Source organism: Mobula birostris, unplaced genomic scaffold, assembly GCF_030028105.1.
Source record: "Mobula birostris isolate sMobBir1 unplaced genomic scaffold, sMobBir1.hap1 scaffold_328, whole genome shotgun sequence".
NCBI classification, from domain to species: domain Eukaryota; kingdom Metazoa; phylum Chordata; class Chondrichthyes; order Myliobatiformes; family Myliobatidae; genus Mobula; species Mobula birostris.
The window spans coordinates 197,444-216,772 of record NW_027276345.1 but is presented as its reverse complement, the minus strand read 5'-3'; the positions used below and the strand labels follow the sequence as shown (position 1 = coordinate 216,772).

General features: G+C 40.0%; 1 protein-coding gene across 4 annotated transcripts in view; it reads left to right on the top strand.

Annotated features, from left to right (window-relative positions):
* LOC140192979 (BCLAF1 and THRAP3 family member 3-like) overlaps window positions 1-19,329 on the top strand; it is a 77,942-nt gene that overhangs the window by 34,957 nt on the left and 23,656 nt on the right. For all 4 annotated transcript variants that reach the window (XM_072250448.1, XM_072250446.1, XM_072250447.1 and 1 more), the window contains exons 3-7: window positions 4,556-5,281; window positions 5,642-6,382; window positions 11,188-11,366; window positions 15,125-15,233; window positions 15,319-15,379. In XM_072250448.1, coding sequence (XP_072106549.1) covers window positions 4,556-5,281; window positions 5,642-6,382; window positions 11,188-11,366; window positions 15,125-15,233; window positions 15,319-15,379 — 1,816 coding nt within the window. The remainder of the gene's footprint in view (window positions 1-4,555; window positions 5,282-5,641; window positions 6,383-11,187; window positions 11,367-15,124; window positions 15,234-15,318; window positions 15,380-19,329) is intronic.

Sequence of the window (19,329 nt, the reverse complement as noted above, 5' to 3'; positions counted from 1 at the left end):
CCTTCTTACCCCATCCCTAATTTATTTATTTTTCTTTCTTTCTTTCCCTCTCACAATAACTCCTTGCCTGTTCTCCATCTTCCTCTGGTGCTCCCCTCCCCCTTTCTTTCTTCTAAGGCCTTCCGTCCCATGATACTCACCCTTCTCCAGCCTTGGATCCCTTTTGCCAGTCAACTTCCCAGCTCTTGGCTTCATCCCTCCCCCTCCTGTCTTCTCCTATCATTTTGGGTCTCCCCCTCCCCCTCCCACTTTCAAATCTCTTACTATCCCTTTTTTCCGTTAGTCCTGACGAAGGGTCTCGACCCGAAACATCGACTGTACCTCTTCCTAGGGATGCTGCCTGGCCTGCTGCGTTCCACCAACATTTTGTGTGTGTTGTTGACAGGTTCCCTGACAGTTGTAGCAAATGGTCATGTTCTTTCTGGTGAAGTCCTGAGCTTATTAAGTGGTTTAAAAGGAAATGTCAGCATGCATGTCGTGGGCTGAAGTTGTTTTGACTGTACAGCATGCAACTCCATACAGACACTGGTAGCCAGGATTGAACCTGCATTGCTAGAGCTGTATGCCAGCAGCTCTACCTGCTTTGTTGCTGCTATAGAAGCAGGAGGGAAAAAAACAATATTGTAAAAGTCAAATGCTGGTATTCAAACGCATGCATTTCAGAAAGTTGGTGTGTAAGTGCAGCAAATAATTGGTGAGGCGCTGCTTTCCCAATATTGCCGAAGAATTGTGGTGACGATGTCTCTAAAATTAAGTTGGGTCTTGGTAGAACCACATCTGGAGATAAGAGAATGGTCAGTAAATTACTTAATGAAGAATAAACATGAGTCAGTTAACTTAATTTTACGTGTGTGTGATGTTTCCTTTCTCTTTTTGATTTCCCACTTCCACTGTGAATTTACTAATTCCATTTAATCTCTGGCATTAACTTTGTTCTCTCTTAACATTAACATCTGAACATTACAGCCCTCTCTCTGCGTTGAGATTGACAAATATAATGGATGGAATAAAATTCATTTTTTTGTTGAGGTTATAGCTACTGGGGTGTCTCAGAGGATGGTGCAGGTTAAGAGGACCAAGTTTGCTATTGTAAAGCTCAATCGTCATTGACGTTTATCAATATATAATGCCTTGCCTTAGTCACTTAGTTATGTAATTGATCTTCCCCTGTGATTGAAGAATCTACCTTTGGGGCTTGTCTGAGGTTTGGTCCCTGACAGTATTGTAAGTCTACATTTACATAGCTGTATTGCAAGTCTACATTTACATAGCTGTATTGCATGTTGTCTGTGCTTGATTGCATATAAAATTCCGTAATCTTTAAAGAAACACTGGGTGCAGAAGGTAGCCAAGTAATGCAAACATTGGCCCAAGTTTTCATCTCCATCGTACGTGGTATTAGGTGATGGTTTGTTGCAGATATACTTTGCTACTTGATTAAGTTTGAGGTAGGAAAATAGGTCAAGGTTCTCATTGTTGATTACGAGAAATGATTTTGCATGATTATCAGGTGTTAGCAGAGGCTTGTGTGCTTTTGAAAGGCAGTCATTCTGCCTCCAGGTTCTCTGGATGGGCTGGTGAAACTTTCCAAGACACACTTTTCAGCTCTACATTCTTCAACTGCTTTGTCAGTAAACTTCCCTCTAGTGTGAGACTGAAACCTCATGATGTGCCTTTTTATTCTAAGATTTGGGTAGGTGTACCTGCGATTTAAGTGTCAGGAAATGGCAATCAAAAGAACCCAATCAGCCTCTTCCCAACAGTTGGTGCCATTGTAGAGGCCGTCACAGATCAAAAACTCAACTGGACCAACTTCACAGCTTCCAGAACACATTCAGCAGCATGAAATTTGCCTCCTGTTTCTGAAAAACCTCTCCAATGACTTAATGCTTCATACCTTGAATGGAATACTCTCTGCTAGTTTCATTGGCTGTAGCCAAAGCAAATCTGAGGTGCAAAGCATCGGTGTGGGACAATGTGTAAACCTAAATGTGTCCCTTCTCTTTCATTGAAGTTCTGGACTAGAAGATGTACTGCAGAAAGATTCCAATGTTTGATTAAATCAGCGTCGTCTTCCACACCAAAGGACAAATGGGAAAAGGAGTATTCACCCAGCTAGCGATATGCATCTTCCTTTCTTTGTTATTGAATACATCTTGTTGCACTATATAGGAACAAATTCACAGTTCAAGAAAGCAGCATCTTCACAAGGGCTCTGAATGATGATTTCATTGACAAAAATAGATGTTCCAAAGATAAATTTAAAGGATAAGATGCTCTTCCCTGTGCTTTCTGAGGATTGAATAGCCGGCACATTAATTCAACTCCTCTATAAAATAATAGGTACTTTGTGGGATGATTATTTCTGGAATCCCAGGAGAGACAGCATAAATGAAGGGAAAATATGAGACTTGGCTGTCATTTCTTCCTCAAACAAAGGTTTTTGCGATTGCAAGATGCTGCTGGATTTCAGGTACAGCAGGTACAGCGTCCACCCCATCGGTGAGCCGATGGATAGTGGCAGAACCAGACTTGCTGTGAACCATATTGACTGCTAATCCACCCAAGGAGGAAGGTTTCACACAGTGTGTGGTAGTGGTGGCGATAGTGATGCGCTGTCCAACAAAGTGTAACATGCTGTAAGGTTTCACTGCTAAGGCTAATGTAATGGCTTCTATGTAATGTTCCACTGCTGAGGTAATGGTTTCTCTGTAGCAGCAATTTTGGGTTATGACTAGAGATAACGAGGCACGTTAGCCAATGAGGGGATGTTGTTCTTTCTTGTGTGTCTGGGAGCCGGGATTTCATGGTTTTTCGTCGGGGAGCGCTGGAGAGAGAGAGAGGACACGAATGGAGAGAGTTGGTAGTCTACCGGGCAGAGTAATCTGAGGAGCGAGGGTCCGAGGGCCGGCTACACTTGGAGGTCGATGGGAACAAATGAACGAACAGTGAGCTCCAACGATGCGCAATAGACTGTTTCATGAGAATGGGCCCTTTTTTTTTTTGTTTCTTTACTAACCATATAGTCAAATTAAGAATTATAAAACTCAGTCGTTTAATTGCATATTGTGTACTGTTTGATATTTTGCGGTGCGGGTTTGTAACTGGGCAACACATCACACAGCATCCACACAAATGGGATTTCTCAGTTTAGCGGGGTCAGAGGCTGTTTTCCCCTAAATGACCACGGGCTGGCCGAACCTGAGGACCTGAGGGTTACAATTGTCTTGGGTGTTATTCTTATAAATGTAAGACCCTGTTGGACATTATCAATGAAGAATATTGCAAGTCTGGTTCACTGTCTGTTGGCGAGAGCAATGGCATGGGTTCGTGAATTGCACTGACTGGGCCCACCTGCTGCAGCGTCGTCTATTGCAGATGCCAGAGGCAGTGTGGCGCAGGTGGGGATTGGCCCTTCTCATCAGTGCTACCATCCAATGTTCTCTTGGTGGAACACAAACTGGATTGCATTAGTCTGCAGCTGCATTAACATCACGTGTACTTGCAGAATTGAGGTTCTGGGACAGCACCCCATGCACCACTATGACACTCAGGGACTTGGAAGATATTTTTTTGTGATTGTGTTTTACTACTATCGTAACTATATGTGCTTCGTGTGACTGTTGGTGTTGTGTTTGCACCTAGGCCCTGGAGGAACAGGCTGTGTTGGCTGTTTGGCTGTGTTCATGTGCATGGTTGATTAACAATTAAACTTCAACTTGAAGTTGCATCCTCAAATGAAGGCAACCTTTTATATTTAAGTTGCACTAACATTGCACAAATTCGAAAGTTGCAAGTGAAGTAGATATCTCCATGCTTGTTTCTGTAATTGCTGTTTGAGAACTCTCAAAATTGAAAGTGTTAAAATTCAATGGCAAATCCTTTGTTGGTTCAGCTGTTATTTTTCTCTGAAGAAATAGTGCGACAATATTTTTGGATCTTGTCTGTGTGGTTGGTGTGAAACAAAAATTTCAGCCTCAGAGTTTGGCACCTTTGATCATGTGCTCTAATTTCCTGTCGTGGCAGTTTATTTTGTGTGTTAGCCGGTGGCTCCAACTTTGAATTATATGTTTAAACACATGACATGTATTCAGAAGAAGCATTAGAATTTTTCTCTTTTGAGTGGAGCAGAAAAAGTGTTTTGATTATTCCACTTTTAATGGCAGTAACTATTATTATTGAATATATTCTTCCCAGTGATTGCAACATCAAGTTAAGTAATGCTGCCCAGTAAAAATGTGCAGACTTGATTGACAATAACCATCTGGGTATGAAAATTGCAGACATTTGACCAATTATCAAATCCAAGTCAAGGATCATAGTCCTTAAAATTATTTTGTGCTGTTGGTATTTCCAATAAAACCTATTACCTTGTTTTAATGTTTCTGGATTTCAATTGCATCATTATCATTTTTGGTATGTGATTGTATAGTATAATCCAAAAGTGAGAATTAATCTTTCTGCTAAAAAGAACTTAAAAATGGAGTGAGGGACTTCATTTTTGTTGTATTTTTAAGTTGTACCAAAATATCCCATCTTCTCCAAATCATTGTAGGTTAATCTCGCCAGACTGTGGACGGAGCCAAGAATACAATGTTGTGAGACCATTTTATCCGTCGCATAATAGTGAGTCAAGAGGATTCAGTCAAAGCTCAGGAAGACCTGCACAGTGGAGGGGACAACAGGATAAATGGAATGAAGCAGGCACTGCAGAATCAAGATCAGAAGTTGCACAATATGGTAACATTCACTATAAAGTTTTTGAGTATAGACAGCCTTCCCCAATTACAAGAAGAATGGAATCTGATCATGCGTTAGGGAGAAACTTTTACCCAGAGGAGAGAGAAGAAAATCGATCTCATACCCTTCTTTCAAGATCTGCTGAAGAAAATCCATACCATGATCATGATGAGCGTCATGAGAGCAGTGACTGGCACCATGAATGGCATCATGGTCACAGCGATCGTCACCATGGCCACAGTGAACGTCACCATGATCGTGATGTATGGCGTAATGACCACGACGACCAGCATTATAATCAGAGTGCAGAAATCTTGACTCGTTACAAATTGTCTGATGAAAAGTCAAAGACTGTTAGAGGTGATTCACAATCCAATTGTTATGATCGACCTAGTACCACCTCTTATGCCGGTGCAGAAAAGTGGCGTGACCCTGAAGGCTTTAGAAGTCACAGTTTACATGAGGAAAGGCACTCAAGTTCATTACGGTCTCTTGGAAGACGGTCTGAAGAGTTTCTGGAAAGGAGCTCCTACCAGAAGAGGTATTGGGATTGAACCATTAAGGATATTATGTTTTGATATAGAGCTTCAACGTTATAAATTGTTTTTCATTTTTAGTTGAGGGTTTGAAATTGGGAAAACCCTTTGTCCTAATCTGAAAGTAAGAGCATAGGTTTATATAAATGATCAACTCTTTAGTTGTTTTGAAATAGAGCAAATTGGTGGCTACAAGCTATGCCTTGGCATAGCGCAGTGTGGCTTTCAGAAGGATAAAGGGTTAAACTTGTAACCTGGCAATTCACTGCTTTCAAGCCATTGCTCCCAAATGTACTTCAAATAATCAGAATGTAATTCTCCTTCTCTTCTCTACTGCAAGTGTAAACTGCTTTATGTCAACACAGGTATCCTGAGGATAATGATGTCAAAGGGTACAGAGAAGCATCTGGAAGAGGCTGGGTGCCAGGAAAGCTTGAGGCAGTAGATCATGAGCAAGATTTAAAATGGAGAGGAGAGAAAATGCCTCATAATAAAAAACCCTACACTTCTGCATTATACAATGACTCTGAAAATGCACGTATTAAAGATGTGTCAAGAAACTGGTATAGTGACAGTGATCGCTTTGAAGAGTTTGTGCAAGTAAAGAGTGGGTTTGCACATTCACAGAAGTATCCTGAAATGCACTCATCTTCTGAGCACCACCATAGCTTTTCTAGTGAAAGACAGCAAAGATACTCAAGTAAAGATAAAGAATATACGACTGGCTCCTTGAGTGCTAAAGAGGTGAGTCGTTTTCACAGTAGCAGCCGGAGGTTGGGTACTGATGCAAACAAAGAGGGTCACTACTCTGCGTCGAGCAAGTATCTTGTTCCTGAGCATTACTCCGACAGGTTTCCACGAGCAGGCAAGAAAGAAGTGAGCCCTAGATATACTGCAACCTCGGCCACCAGGGGGCGAGTGGAAAGGAGAAAGGAGTTTGGAAGCCGTCCTAAGGACCAGCGTGATGATACTCGTACTCCTAAGCGATCAAACCATGGGTCTTATCACATGGAAGCTTCACATTGTGTTGCTAATAATGAGAAAGACCATACAACTGAATCCTTGACCATCAAGTTAGACATGAAGAAGACTGTGAACAAATACAGGTATTGTTCTACATTCTTTGATCACATGAGGCTGAATAGAGAAATTTCATGCTCCTTTTAGTACCTGTCTAATGGCTTGAATTTTTTCTAAGTACCTTTCTTTCCTCACAGAAAGCAGACTGTTAGCAAGTGAAAATTGAAATGGAAAATCAGAATGCAAACTATGCCTTCGACTGTACTTGATACAGGAAAACTTATCATACCGTAATTGATTTTTCTAATTGGGACGCTAGAAACTCTCATTTTTTTAATTCCAAAAAAGTTCTACAGAAGCCGTTATTCTCCAGCAAAAGAGAAAAGTCGGAAGAAATTCATGCATAATAAGGAACATCAGCATGTTGCCTTTTCCTGAATGTTTACCAAGCAGTTGGATTCTAAGCACTAAGAATTTTATTTGCATACAGAAAACATAATTGTTGTGCAATCAAGCAATGAAAAACACCAAAGGATAAGATATATATTTGGCTTCTTCCAGGCTCTCCTTGCATAATGGCAGCCCTTTTGGATAAAGAAGCCCAACTCATTATAAAAAGTAACTGAAGATCTCTTGAATATCAAGCAGTTTTGCTTCTACAGATTTTGATAGATTGGGCAACAGCTCTGTCCAACTTACAAAATAAATCAAAAATCTGTGCTCTTAAAATAGCAGATATTTGGTTTCGAGCTAAATACTCTGTCCAGAGCATATCGATGCAACTGGGCCCAGAACGAGGAACGACCCAAATGTTTGGACAATCTGAAGATAGTGCCAGATGGATTGAAAAAGCAGGGTGTCAAGACCAGAGGCAAAGGTCGGGTCAGTTCTGCACACTCTACTGTGATGTTTACTTCACTCTTCACTGCACTGAGGCTGTGGCCTGCCCCAGGCTCCACAACATTTACTCCGCTGTGTGCTAAGCTGAGGCTGTGGCCTGCTCCAGGCTTCGTGTCTGAGGGCTTATTTTCATTCTAAATGCTACTTGCTTACTTTATTGCCTGCATGGTTCGTTTTTTTTCTCTTGCACATTGGGTGTTTGTTGGTCTTTTTGTGGGTTCTTTTGAGTTTCTTTGTTTTGTGGCTGCCTGTAAAGAGACAAATCTCTTCAAAGCAAAGAATTTTTAATGTTGCCTGAATTACGTTCTATGTTTGATCTTTCTATTTCTCCTCGTGATCTATTTTGGTTGGATTGGTTATCAAAGAAACTGCGTGATGTTGGATAAATTTAGTTTTGTCATGATCCAAATGAAGGCTACAAAGGGGAAGCCTATTTTGAAAAACTTCTGGAACAGACAGCAAATTTGTGTAGCAGTCTAGTGCAACATCCCCCTTGCCATGCATTACAATGGACTTGTACGAGGATACAGTAAAATTAATAAACCTTAATTTTGCCAACGAAATGGCACTTTCAACAAATAATAGTTCTTTACTTAAACCAGAATTTATATTGTGAAATTATTTGTGAGAGAAAGGAGCAACCTATGAATTGTTTTATTCAAACGGAAGTACTAAATGGAACTTGCATTTCTCAGACGCATCATAATAACAACCTTCAAGACTCCAGCAATTGAGAAAATTGAGGAAATTTTTTCTTTGACTTTGTAAATCAACTGGTATTTTATGCAGTTCAGAAAATAAATCCAAAACCGTACTACTGATCAAGAGTTCATATTCAGCATCAATGCCTTGAGTCAGGATTGCATAGTTGTTTCTCTTGATGTGGATCACAGCATGAAACCTGTTTCTTTAAAGATAACTTCTGGTGTCTGCTCCTTACCCAGATTTCAAGCTATCGTTTACTGAAGTATTGTCAAAGCAAGCAAGATGATAGGAGCTAGGTATTTCAAAGTGAAGCCTCCAAATTCAGAATGGTGAATCATATTTAACTGAAGTTTCAGTTCACCGCTGAATGTACAGATGTAAAGCACAATGGCAGACGAATTGAAGAACGTATCCAGCTGATTTTGGAACTTAAAAAAAAAAGCAGGAAGGTGGAAGGCATATGATTTGCACTGTACATGAAGAAACTAATGTTGGCTTTATATGTTCCACTACCCATGCTATGCTATACCTCTGAAGTGAAATTCTGGCTATCGCTTCCGTATTCTCTCGCTTACTTCATCAGATTTGTGTACTGTACTCTTGTTAATGGAATTGCAAAACATTTTGAAGAAGAAAATTAAAATGTCTTACACAGCAAGGGCATGCACCAGAAGAATTCAGTGAAAGAACAACTTGCCTTCCTGATACCATTGTGGTGGGTGCACAGAATAACAGTTAAATTGTTGATCAATCTTAGCCATTTATGTCAAACTTTCCACCACCGGACTCGTATGTGATGATAAAACATTGAACAATTTAGCACAGCACGGACCCTTCCACTTGTGCCAAGCAATATAAACCTACTCCACAACGAATCTTCCTTCCTACACAGCCCACAACCCTCCATTTTCTGATATCTATCTGGTTACCTAATATCCTTATTGTATCAGCCTCTACCATCACCCTCAGCAATGCATTCCAGGCACCTACCACTCTCTGTTCAAAATGAAAACCTTACCTTTGACATCTTTCCTGAACTTTCCTCCATTCATCTTGAACAAATATCCTCTGGTATTGGCCATTGGTGCCCTGAGGAAAAAAGTGCTGGCTGTTCACTCTGTCTGTTTCTCCCACAGTCTCATACACCACCATCAAGTTGTCGGTCATCCTTCATCGCTCAAAAGACAAAGCTCATTTAACATTTCTCCATTAGGTATGCTGTCCAATCCAGGCAGCATCCTGCTAAATCTCCTCTACACCCTCATTATTGCTCTGCATCCTTGCTGTAACGAAGTGATCAAAACTGAACACAATCCTCTTGGTATGGTCTAACCAGAGGTTTTTATAGATTTGCAGCATTACCTTGCAGGTCTTGAACACAATCCTCTGTCTAATGAACTTGCCGTATAATGTAACCACCTTGTCTACTTGTGCAGCAACTTTGAGGGATATATGTACTTGGGCCCCAAGATGCCTCTTGTTCCTGCACAATTTGCAGACTTAATAACCCAGCTCTTCATTTCTTCATCCAAGTCATTTTGAAACTCAGAGGAGGCGTCCCAGAACAGATCCCTATGGAACACCACTACTAGTCACCAACATTCAGCATGCATTAGCTTCATCTGCTGCGACGCTGCCTTCTGCGGGCAGGCCTTCACTGAATCTATGCACCCATTCTTCCGTGGATCGCATGCCTGTTGATTTTCGAGATGAACCTACCTTGTGCAACCATGGTTGATCAAAACACCAGCAGTAGAGAAATTTGGATAACATGGGATCTAAGGTCACCTGTTTCTCCCAAGCCAGCAATAGTTTTTTTTTCAAAATACTATTTTATCTTAAAATATTCCAAAAGAAATCAACTTTTCATTTGAATGATTCAAACAAACTTTCCTAAAGCCTGTTTTAATGATTTACCAGTCAAATACTGAAGTAATGTTTCAGCAGATGACCTCTCTGCACTTGTACATCATGCCGTTGGATTCTGTCATCTGGATAAAGCTGTTATACATTAATCCTAGCTGCCTATGTGTCAGTGTTTACAGGAGGATTCATTGTTAAATACAAAGTGAACGTCTGAAAATTCTACCCAGTTAATGGAAAACGAGCCTGCATTTTTGTCACATTAACTTTGTTACAGAGGAAAGAAGCAGATGAACACCAGTTTAAAATGGAAGATTACTGAATTAATCAAAGCTGTTCTGAGGAACATTCAAAAACATTAGTAGCACATGAAAGTTGAATTTTAATTCCTATTCAATGGAGTATTCAGTGTGAAATTTCTTTATATTCAGCCTCAGTTTTACATATTAAATAGTGGCATTTTCTGAAACAGGCTAAACTAATAAAATCAATGTTCTTATTTTCTTGCACAATCAATTTGAAAATAAGTAGAAACTCTTCTTTAAATGGCTTGTTTGTGTAGTCATGTTAAATTATGTAGTATGTGCAGGAGTTGTCTGAGAAGAAGACTTTAAGGAAACCAAGTCCAGATCACTATACAAGGTACGAAAATGATTCTTAAAGTTTGCATTTGCTACTTTTTGACTTGCTTTGAATATAAATGAGTGACAGTGTTTGACAAATTATAGATTTTGTGCAAGAAGTTGCACAAAGTGCTTGATTAAAGAAAAACTAAATTTATTTAAGTTAATCAGTGAGATGGTAAGAATTTTAATTGGAATCCCAAAGCTATCAAGTTGAGAAATTTAAACTTGCAATAAGCAGAATATTGTAAAGGTTTTCTACCTGTGCATCCTATAAAAAGGATGTTACACAGGTTGGCCTGTATTTTAGCTGCTTAACTTATCCTTTTTCTTTTGGCACTAACTTCTTGCCAATTTTATTGAGCCTTTATTGTTGACAACATTTTTCTCGATGCTAGCTGTAGGAATAAGAAGAGACAAGTTAAGGTGGTCCAGGCAGCTGATTTAGCTGAGTCAGCTCCAGGCTGCTTGGTAAATCATTATTTTTTCCAGAAATAAGCAATTTCTGGGCTGCTCTGTAGAAGACACTGATAGAGTAAAATTTAAGGGCCTCGATCGCATGCTAGTGGCTCTTCTCCGTCAGTGATTACTGAAATAATCCTTAACTAGGCGATTAACTTGGTTAAGAAATATTGAAGTTTGAAATAGTCATGTGCATTCTTCAAACAAGTAGCACCTCCTGAAACTTATAAATTAATTATGAATTTTTATATTTGTGTGTGTGTATATATATATTTGTATGGCTGCCCTTGGTCAGTCGTAAATATTTAGCTGTGAATTTGTATTTGGGATTCCTCCAGGCCTGCGTCAAGCCATTCTTCAGAGAGACTAATGTCTCGGGATTTGGTTAGTGTTGGCAAGAAACGAGATGAGTTTCATCATGTGTTTGAGCATATGGGTTCATCATTGAAGGCTAACCCGAATATCTCTTCAGGAGAATTTGCCCAGGAGATAATCACTTTGGTGCACCAAATTAAAGGTCGGACATGCATTATTGCATCGTTTTTAAAAATTTGTTTGCAAGAAGTGGTATTGAGACAGTTCCATTTAATGGTGGCACAACTGTTGGTAATTGATGGCATTACTGATTAAATCCTTAAGATACTGCATAATAGAAATTATTCTTTCATCATAATGTGTGTGTTCTTCAGAATTGTTATAAAATTGCATTTTAGTTTTGGTCCTGGTTGGTGATTGAATACTGCTAGGTGAAACAGATTAGAGCTGGCGCTTTAATCCCGTTCCCGTAGGCACCAATCCAACGGAAACTTGGAGCAATTGAAGTGTATTTCTGAATGGCAGATTTTAGGTGGATCTTTTTTTCATTGATTTGTTCAAAGAGTAGAGAGTAAAGTGAATAATGCCTAATCTTTTGGATCTATGCTGTCTATGTCCATTGCGCTGTCAAGGCTGCAGAGGAGATTCACCAAAATTATGATGGTGATTTTATTTAAATGTTGCTCTGCCAATAATAAACACTGCAGTTTGAGCATACATTTTAGATGTAAGTCTTGACTCCTATCTTGACAGTCCTGCAAATCATTACATTATAAAAAATCTACTGCAGACTACAATAAGTAATATTTTCTGTACGCTGCAAATATTTAGTAAATGGATGGCAATAGTACATAGAAGAATAAAATTATTTTATTGAGGTGCTTGTTCTGGCCCAATATTCTCATTTCACTGTCTTTAAGAACAAATAGGGCAATTCCCCATTCCTTGCTCTCAATTCTCTTTATCTGCCTTGAGCATTTGTGAGTATTTCTGGAAGGCCTACTCCCTTATCACTCCATCACTACCCACCCCTCTATATTCATGAAGGCCTTCGGAATGTTCTTTATTTGAAAGGAAACCCTCTGTCCCTTGGCATGTCAGGACTGCATGGGTATACTTTGACCCTTACAGGTGTCCATTGGCCCTGGAATCTCACAAATTTCTTTTTGAAAGACTCTACAAATATGGGTTTACTTGCGATTTGCTTCTCCTAGGTCAGCGGTCCCCAACCACCGGGCCGCAAAGCATGTGCTACCGGTCCACGAGGAAACAATATGATTTGACGATGTGAGTCACACCTTTCCTCATTCCCTGTCACGCCCACTGTTGAGTTTGAACACACGCGAAGTCATGACCCGCGCGTCATCCATGTCAGCGCGGGAAGGAGATCAACTCCTCGAGCTTGCAAATGACGGTGGGCTGAAAAGTATGTTTGACATAACATCTCTGCCGGCTTTCCGGATCAAAGTCAAGGCTGAATACCCTGAGCTAGCCACGAAAGCACTGAAAACGTTGCTTCCATTTCCAACATCATATCGCTGCAAAGCAGAGTTTTTTGCAATGAATGCAACGAAAACTAAATTGCAGAATAGACTGGACATAAGGAACCCCCTTTGAGAATCGCTGTCTCCCGTCTTGTTGCAGGGAAACAAGCCCAGGGCTCCCACTGATTCAGCGATATTGGTGTGTTGCAATGATTTTATATGTTCATATGGGGAAAATACATGCTGTGTGGTTAATATCCAAATGTTACTTAAAATGTTATGATGCTTTTGACTTATAAGTGACTTGTATAATCATATAACAATTACAGCACAGAAACAGGCCATCTTGGCCCTTCTAGTCTCACCTACTCTCACCTAGTCCCACCGACCTGCACTCAGCCCATAACCTTCCATTCCTTTCCTGTTCATATAGCTATCCTATTTTTCTTTAAATGATAATATCGAACCTGCCTCTACCACTTCTACTAGAAGTTCGTTCAACACTTACTTCAAGCTCCCCTGTCTTCCCCTGATAATTGACTTATCACTATATTCATGCGAGGAAAATGTGCGCTATGTGTTTAATATTAAATTAGTTAGATAAACCCTTTTAGAAACGAAATTGAGTGTATTAGCCACTTATCACCGATATTCCAGTCATGATTAACACCCCCCCCCGAACAGAATCGCCACAAACGATTTGTAGAAAAAAGTCGGCACGTATGCACATGCGCAAGGCTTAGTGGTCATTGTAGTCTTTCTTGGGGTAAACCCAACGTATTTGACTGCTACTCTTGTCCATTGGCACCTCCCCCCCCCCCCCCCCCCATCGGCCGGCCTGCAAGAATATTGTCAATATTAAGCCAGTCCGCAGTACAAAAAAGGATGGAGACCCCTGTCCTAGGTCACTCTTTTGCTAATGCTAATTCCCATGAATTCGTGCCACCTTTGAGATATCCTCCCTCGTTACTGCAGGAGTGGTCTCCATGGTGGAATGCTAACGTCAATTCTGTGCCTTTGACCATTATTGCAGCAATATTATATTCCTATGTGCTGATTAGTGCTCTAAGTTCACCATCCTTTCCAATCAGTTCTCTTGCATTAAAACAGGCACAACTTAGCCTTCCAATCCCACTCTCTGTCTTCATGTGCCCATGTTTGTTTTGCCTTTTGGTCTGACTAGTTTTCCTATATTTCACTGAATCTTGGTCTCAATTTATACATGTACTTATGGTCCATTTTGAACTGTGGTAGTGAGTCTGGGTGAGCACATGATCAAAGAGTAGTGACTGACTGACTAGTATCTCACTCAACTCCAGTTGAAGAGAAGGTGTAAATTCTTTCAGGATAGGTATCCCTCAAAGAGACTTCACAGTGAAGCAGCAAATCATAAACACAAGAGGTTCTGCAGATGCTGGAAATCCAGAGCAACACACAAAAAGCTATCTGATCTCAGCAGGCCAGGCAAATGAATGGAAAAGAATAAACAACTGATGTTTCAGCTTGAGATCCTTCATTAGAAAGGAGGAAGAAGTAGGGAGAGGACAGCTAGAAGCTGATGGGTGTAGCTAGGTAGGTGGAGGTTGGATTGTGATGTTAGAAGCAGGGAGGTGATTAGCAGAAAAGGCAAAGGGCTAGAGAAGAAGGAATTTGATGAGAGAGAAGAGTGGATCTTGGGAGAAAGTGTAGGAGGAGGGGCACTGGGCGAGGTGATAGGCTGGTGAGGAGATGAGGTGAGAGGCCAGAGTGGAGAAATGAAGAATCAGAATTACAGTTGTATGTCGTGAAGTTTGTTATCTTTGTGGCAGCAGCACAATGCAATACGTTATAATAGAGAGAAAATGTAAGTTACACTATATATTGATAAAGGGGAAGAAACTGTTCCTGAATCGTTGAGTGAGTACTTTCAGGTTGTACATCCTGCCAGATGGTAGCATTGGGGATCCTTAATGATCGACACCGCCTTTTGTGAGGCAAGAAGATGTTCTGGATACTACAGAATCTGATGCCCACGATGAAGCTGACTAAGTTTACAACTCTGCAGTTTATTTCAATCCTGTGCCAGTGAAGCAGGAGTGGAGAAAAAATTACCCAAAGTTGGAGAAATCTTATGTTCATGCCATCAGGATGGAGGCTACCTTGGCGGGATATGAGATGTGCTTCTCCAACCTGAGAGTGGCCTGATTGTGGCAGAAGAGGAGTTCGTGGGATGGGAATGAAATGGAATTTGAATAGTTGCTTACCTATCTGGTTTTACATTGTTGGCAAGCATATACATTAGACTCATTTCATATTTGTATTGTTTGGAGATGGTTAACTTGATTGTAAGAACCTTGCATTATTAATTTTTTAATGAAGTAAAACAATGCAGGATTGAGCTATGTCATGATCTTAATTATTTTATGTAAATGTCTTGTTAATGCTAAAATTTGAGTTTTCCACTTTTATTGATTATAATGATTCATCTCTATTACAGAAGATCATTTTAAGTCTTCTGAGATAACTTTACATGACCGCTTTTCAAAGTTACAAAATGCACAAAGTCCACAAAAAGAGGGGAGACATCTTGGTCCCGAGATTCACAGGTATTGCCATGAAACAATTTTAGTTTGTAAAACAAATTTGTTTTATTCCTCAGAGACATGATTTATTTTTTGTTTCTCAAAAAAGACGGATTGACATGTCATTGGCAGACTTGCACAACCAAGAACGGAAACCTATTGGAAGAAAGGTACTGTGCATCATTTATCTTCTAAACCATTTGAGCTTTACCTGACGTTATATTTCTCTGATTAAGATGTAAGGTTATACAATTGTGTACACTTTTTTCCATTGTGCAAATTTTGTACCTTACACAAGTTTGATTAGGCAAAAGTTATGCCCGGCTCCAAGCAGCCAGGTACATCTTTGGATGCCTTATGAACTTTTTAAAAAAAAAATTTGGCAGGAATCCTTGCAGTTTAAAATAATTGGGACAGTAAATCTAAGCATTAACAAACCGAGGACAGTAATGTGTGGTATGAAAAAAAAATAGCATGAGACAAATGGATTTTCTAACAAAAAGTATCTTTAAAAACATTTTTGGAAATTTAATTCTTAGTACTTGGGTATAGAAAGTAGGTTATGATTTTCTGTAAGTGGTTTTGCAGTATCTTTCATACTTACAGAATGATATCTTGCAAAAGTCTAAAAGCTGATCCTATGCAGTAATCATGAAAAACTGGCAAACTAAATCTGAATCCAAAAAAGAAAGCCAATAAAATAATGCTATCTCTTCCAGTAATATTTATGGAATCTTTTCATCCACCTGAGAGAGGGAAGTTTCCATGTGCCCTTGGAATCGTCCCTTAGCAGTTGTTCTGCTTGGGGTTGCAGAAGGCTTGAACCTGACGTGTGTGTTAACAGGTTTTGAGTAAATGTCGTCGTTAGGGTTGTTAGTCTGGTGAAGTGTGTTCTGTATTGTGAGAAGTGGCTCAATTGGCTGACTCCAGTCCAAAGCTTAATATTTTTATTATTGGCAGTCTACCAATACTGCCAATACTCTGTCGGTTTTAGCAATACTATTCTAATGACTAGGTTCTTTACCATTGCCTCTAATCAATACATTACCCCTGAAGAAGAATTTGGTACAACTTTTGTATTAAAATGCAGTCTTCACATGAATATTGCAGAGTATTGAGTGATTATCCCATTCACTGGACCTATTGCATTCAAGAAATCTGTTAGTTAGATTAGATAAGCAAAATTAAGATTCTCTTTTTGTTGTTTTGTTGTTTGACTGCTAAAGTCGTGAAAGAAGTGACTTCAAAAAGAAAATGTTTTAAATGTTCCAACATGATATCCCTTTAGTCCTGCTGAAGGTCTTGTCCCAAAACGTCAATTGTACTCTATCCCATAGATGCTGCTTAGCCTGCTGGGTTCCTCGAGCATTTTGTGTGTGTCGCTTGGATTTCCAGCATCTGTAGATTTTCTCTTGTTAGTGGGAATCTTTCTTTATCACTTGGTTTTCTCCAAGATCCATTCCATGAAAATGTCATCTTTGTACCTCAAATAATGACTTTTGAGTACAATGTTTTTATTCTACTGTTGCACAAATTTGTGGATTGGCTTAGAGTAGTTTATTGTCATATACACTGAGGGGCAATGAATGTGTTGTTTGCATGAAGCACACGGAGTAAACAGAAAACACCGTAATATTATGACAAGTGTGAAATGGCAGAAAATAAAGAAAATTCAAAATGATACAAAGAAAAATTCTGAAGTGACAATACTGGAATAATTTGTATATTCTCCCAGAAGGTAAAAGAGAGAAAAGGAAAAGAGCCCCTTGGCTAGCATCCTTGACAATACTATTGGTGTTCCTGTCAGGTCAAATTGATAATTGAAATCACTCCTCATCACACATTAACTTTTCAAGTTGAAGACCTTTACTCAGTTGAGGTTTCCAGTAATTTCTCAAGTCTACGTTCGTTAAGTCTTTCATTACAGAGTTGTTTCCTGAAGTGAATTTGCAAATAATTTGGCAGAGATGAAAAATGAAACCAGAAGTCATGGGTGAAAGAAGGAGCTTGTCAGTCTACTGAGAGCTAAATCTGTGGCATTCAAGAGCAGTGATCCAGAACCCTACAAGAAGTCAGGGTACATTTTGTGGAGGGGCATCATAAGAGCAAAAATACACTGTGAAGTTAGACACAAATCGGATGCACAACTGTGACAGGGAGACTGACCGCTTCAAGGGGGCATCAGTTAGAATATACTGGTTCCCAAGAAGAGCAGGGTGAGCTACCTAAGTGACTGTGCTTGATAGCAATCCTGATGCAGGGTTTTGGCCTGAAACGTTGACTGTATACTCATTTCCATAGATGCCTCCTGACCTGCTGAGTCCCTTCAGCATTTTGTGTTTGTTGCTAGAATCAACTTCTGCCTGAACTAGGACCTGAACCTGCTGCAGTTTGCCTACTGCCGTAATAGGCCTACAGAAGATGAAATCTCACTTCCTCTCCACTTGACCTTTGATTTAAACCCTGGTCCTTTGTAGCTGCACCTGCAACTGAATCCTTGACTTCCTCGTTGGGAGACCATAGTCAGTGCCAATCAGTAACAACACCTCTTCCTTACTGATAGTCAATACAAGCGTGCCTCAAGGATGCATGCTTAGCTCACTGCTCTACTCTCTCTACACTTTTGACTGTGGTCAAATGCCATCTATAAATTTGCCGATAACACCACAGAATCTCAAGTGGCAACAAGGAGGCATACAGGTGTAGGGTAGATTGGTTGGTTGAGGTTTGTTGCAATAACAACCTTGCACTCTCAGTGACAGTGAGATCAAGGAATTGATTGTGGGCTTCAGGAAAGGAAGTTGTGAAAAAACTTACACCAGACCTCATTCAGCAGTGGAAAGAATGAGCAGTTTCAAGTAGTTGAGTATCAACATCTCAGAGGATCTGTCCTGGACCAACATATTGAATTAGTGACAAAGAAGGCACGCCAGTCTATATACTCTATTAGGAGTTTGAGGAGATTTGGTATATCAGCAAAAACTCTAGCTTAAAATTCTACAGAGAATGTTCTGACTGGTTGCATGACTGCCTTGTATGGATTCTCCAGTACACAGGATTGCAAAAGGCTGCAGAAGGTTATGGACATTATTAAACATCCTCACCATCCAGGGCATGTAGTCTACCATCCAGGAGGAGGTACAGGAGCCTGAAGATGTACACTCAACATTTTAGGAACAGTTCTTCCCCTCTGCTGCAGATTTCTCAATGGTCTCTACCTCACTGTTAGTCTATTTGCATTAATTATTTTATTTCTTATTGTAACTGTAATTTTCTCGCCGGTGCTTGTACATCAGCTTGGCTCGGTAGCTAACTCTGCTAACAGCCACGTGACTCAGTGGTGAAAAGGCCATCTCTCATAAGCAATATGCATCTTGGGTCAGTATGATTTGGGGTTCAATGAAACAGAAACGTTGGGATGTTCCGATTTTTAAAAGAACAGCTCAAGTTGAGCGAAAGCTGTGTAAGTACTGTCCAAACAGAGTTATCAATAGCCCAGAAATAACAAATCATGCAGCAGCATAGTTGAGCAGAAGGTTGTGGACACAGCCAGGCATATTATGGTCACAAGCCTCCCTATAATTGAGGGCATCGTCAAAAGGCAATGCCTTGATGCATCCATTATTAAGCATCCTCACTATCCAGGGCATGTAGCCTTCTCATTGCCACCATCGAGGAGTTGGTACAGGAGGCTGAAGATGCACACTCAACTTTTTAGGAACCGCCTCTTACTCTGCCACAGATTTCTCATTGTTCACGAACACTACCTCACTATTAGTCTTTCGCACTATTTATTTTTTTTTGTAACTTATTTTTATTTTTTTATATTTTATTATAAGCATTGTACTGCTACCATGCAACAAGTTTCTTGTCATGTTGTTGATAATCTGATTCTGATCAATCAAATATGCACATATTTACAATTTGAGTTCAGTAAATTTAAAACACAGCAATTTAACCCAATGTTTGGTTATGAGCTTCCTGTTTAGGAACCATTAGGACCGCCTACTTACCACCCTGATGTTGCTGTGCTTGAGGCAGTGGACAAAGCAAGACGTTATGCATCCTTTGCTCCTCTCAGAAGCCTATGCCTTGTAAAGAAATTAGCTATTTCTAAGCT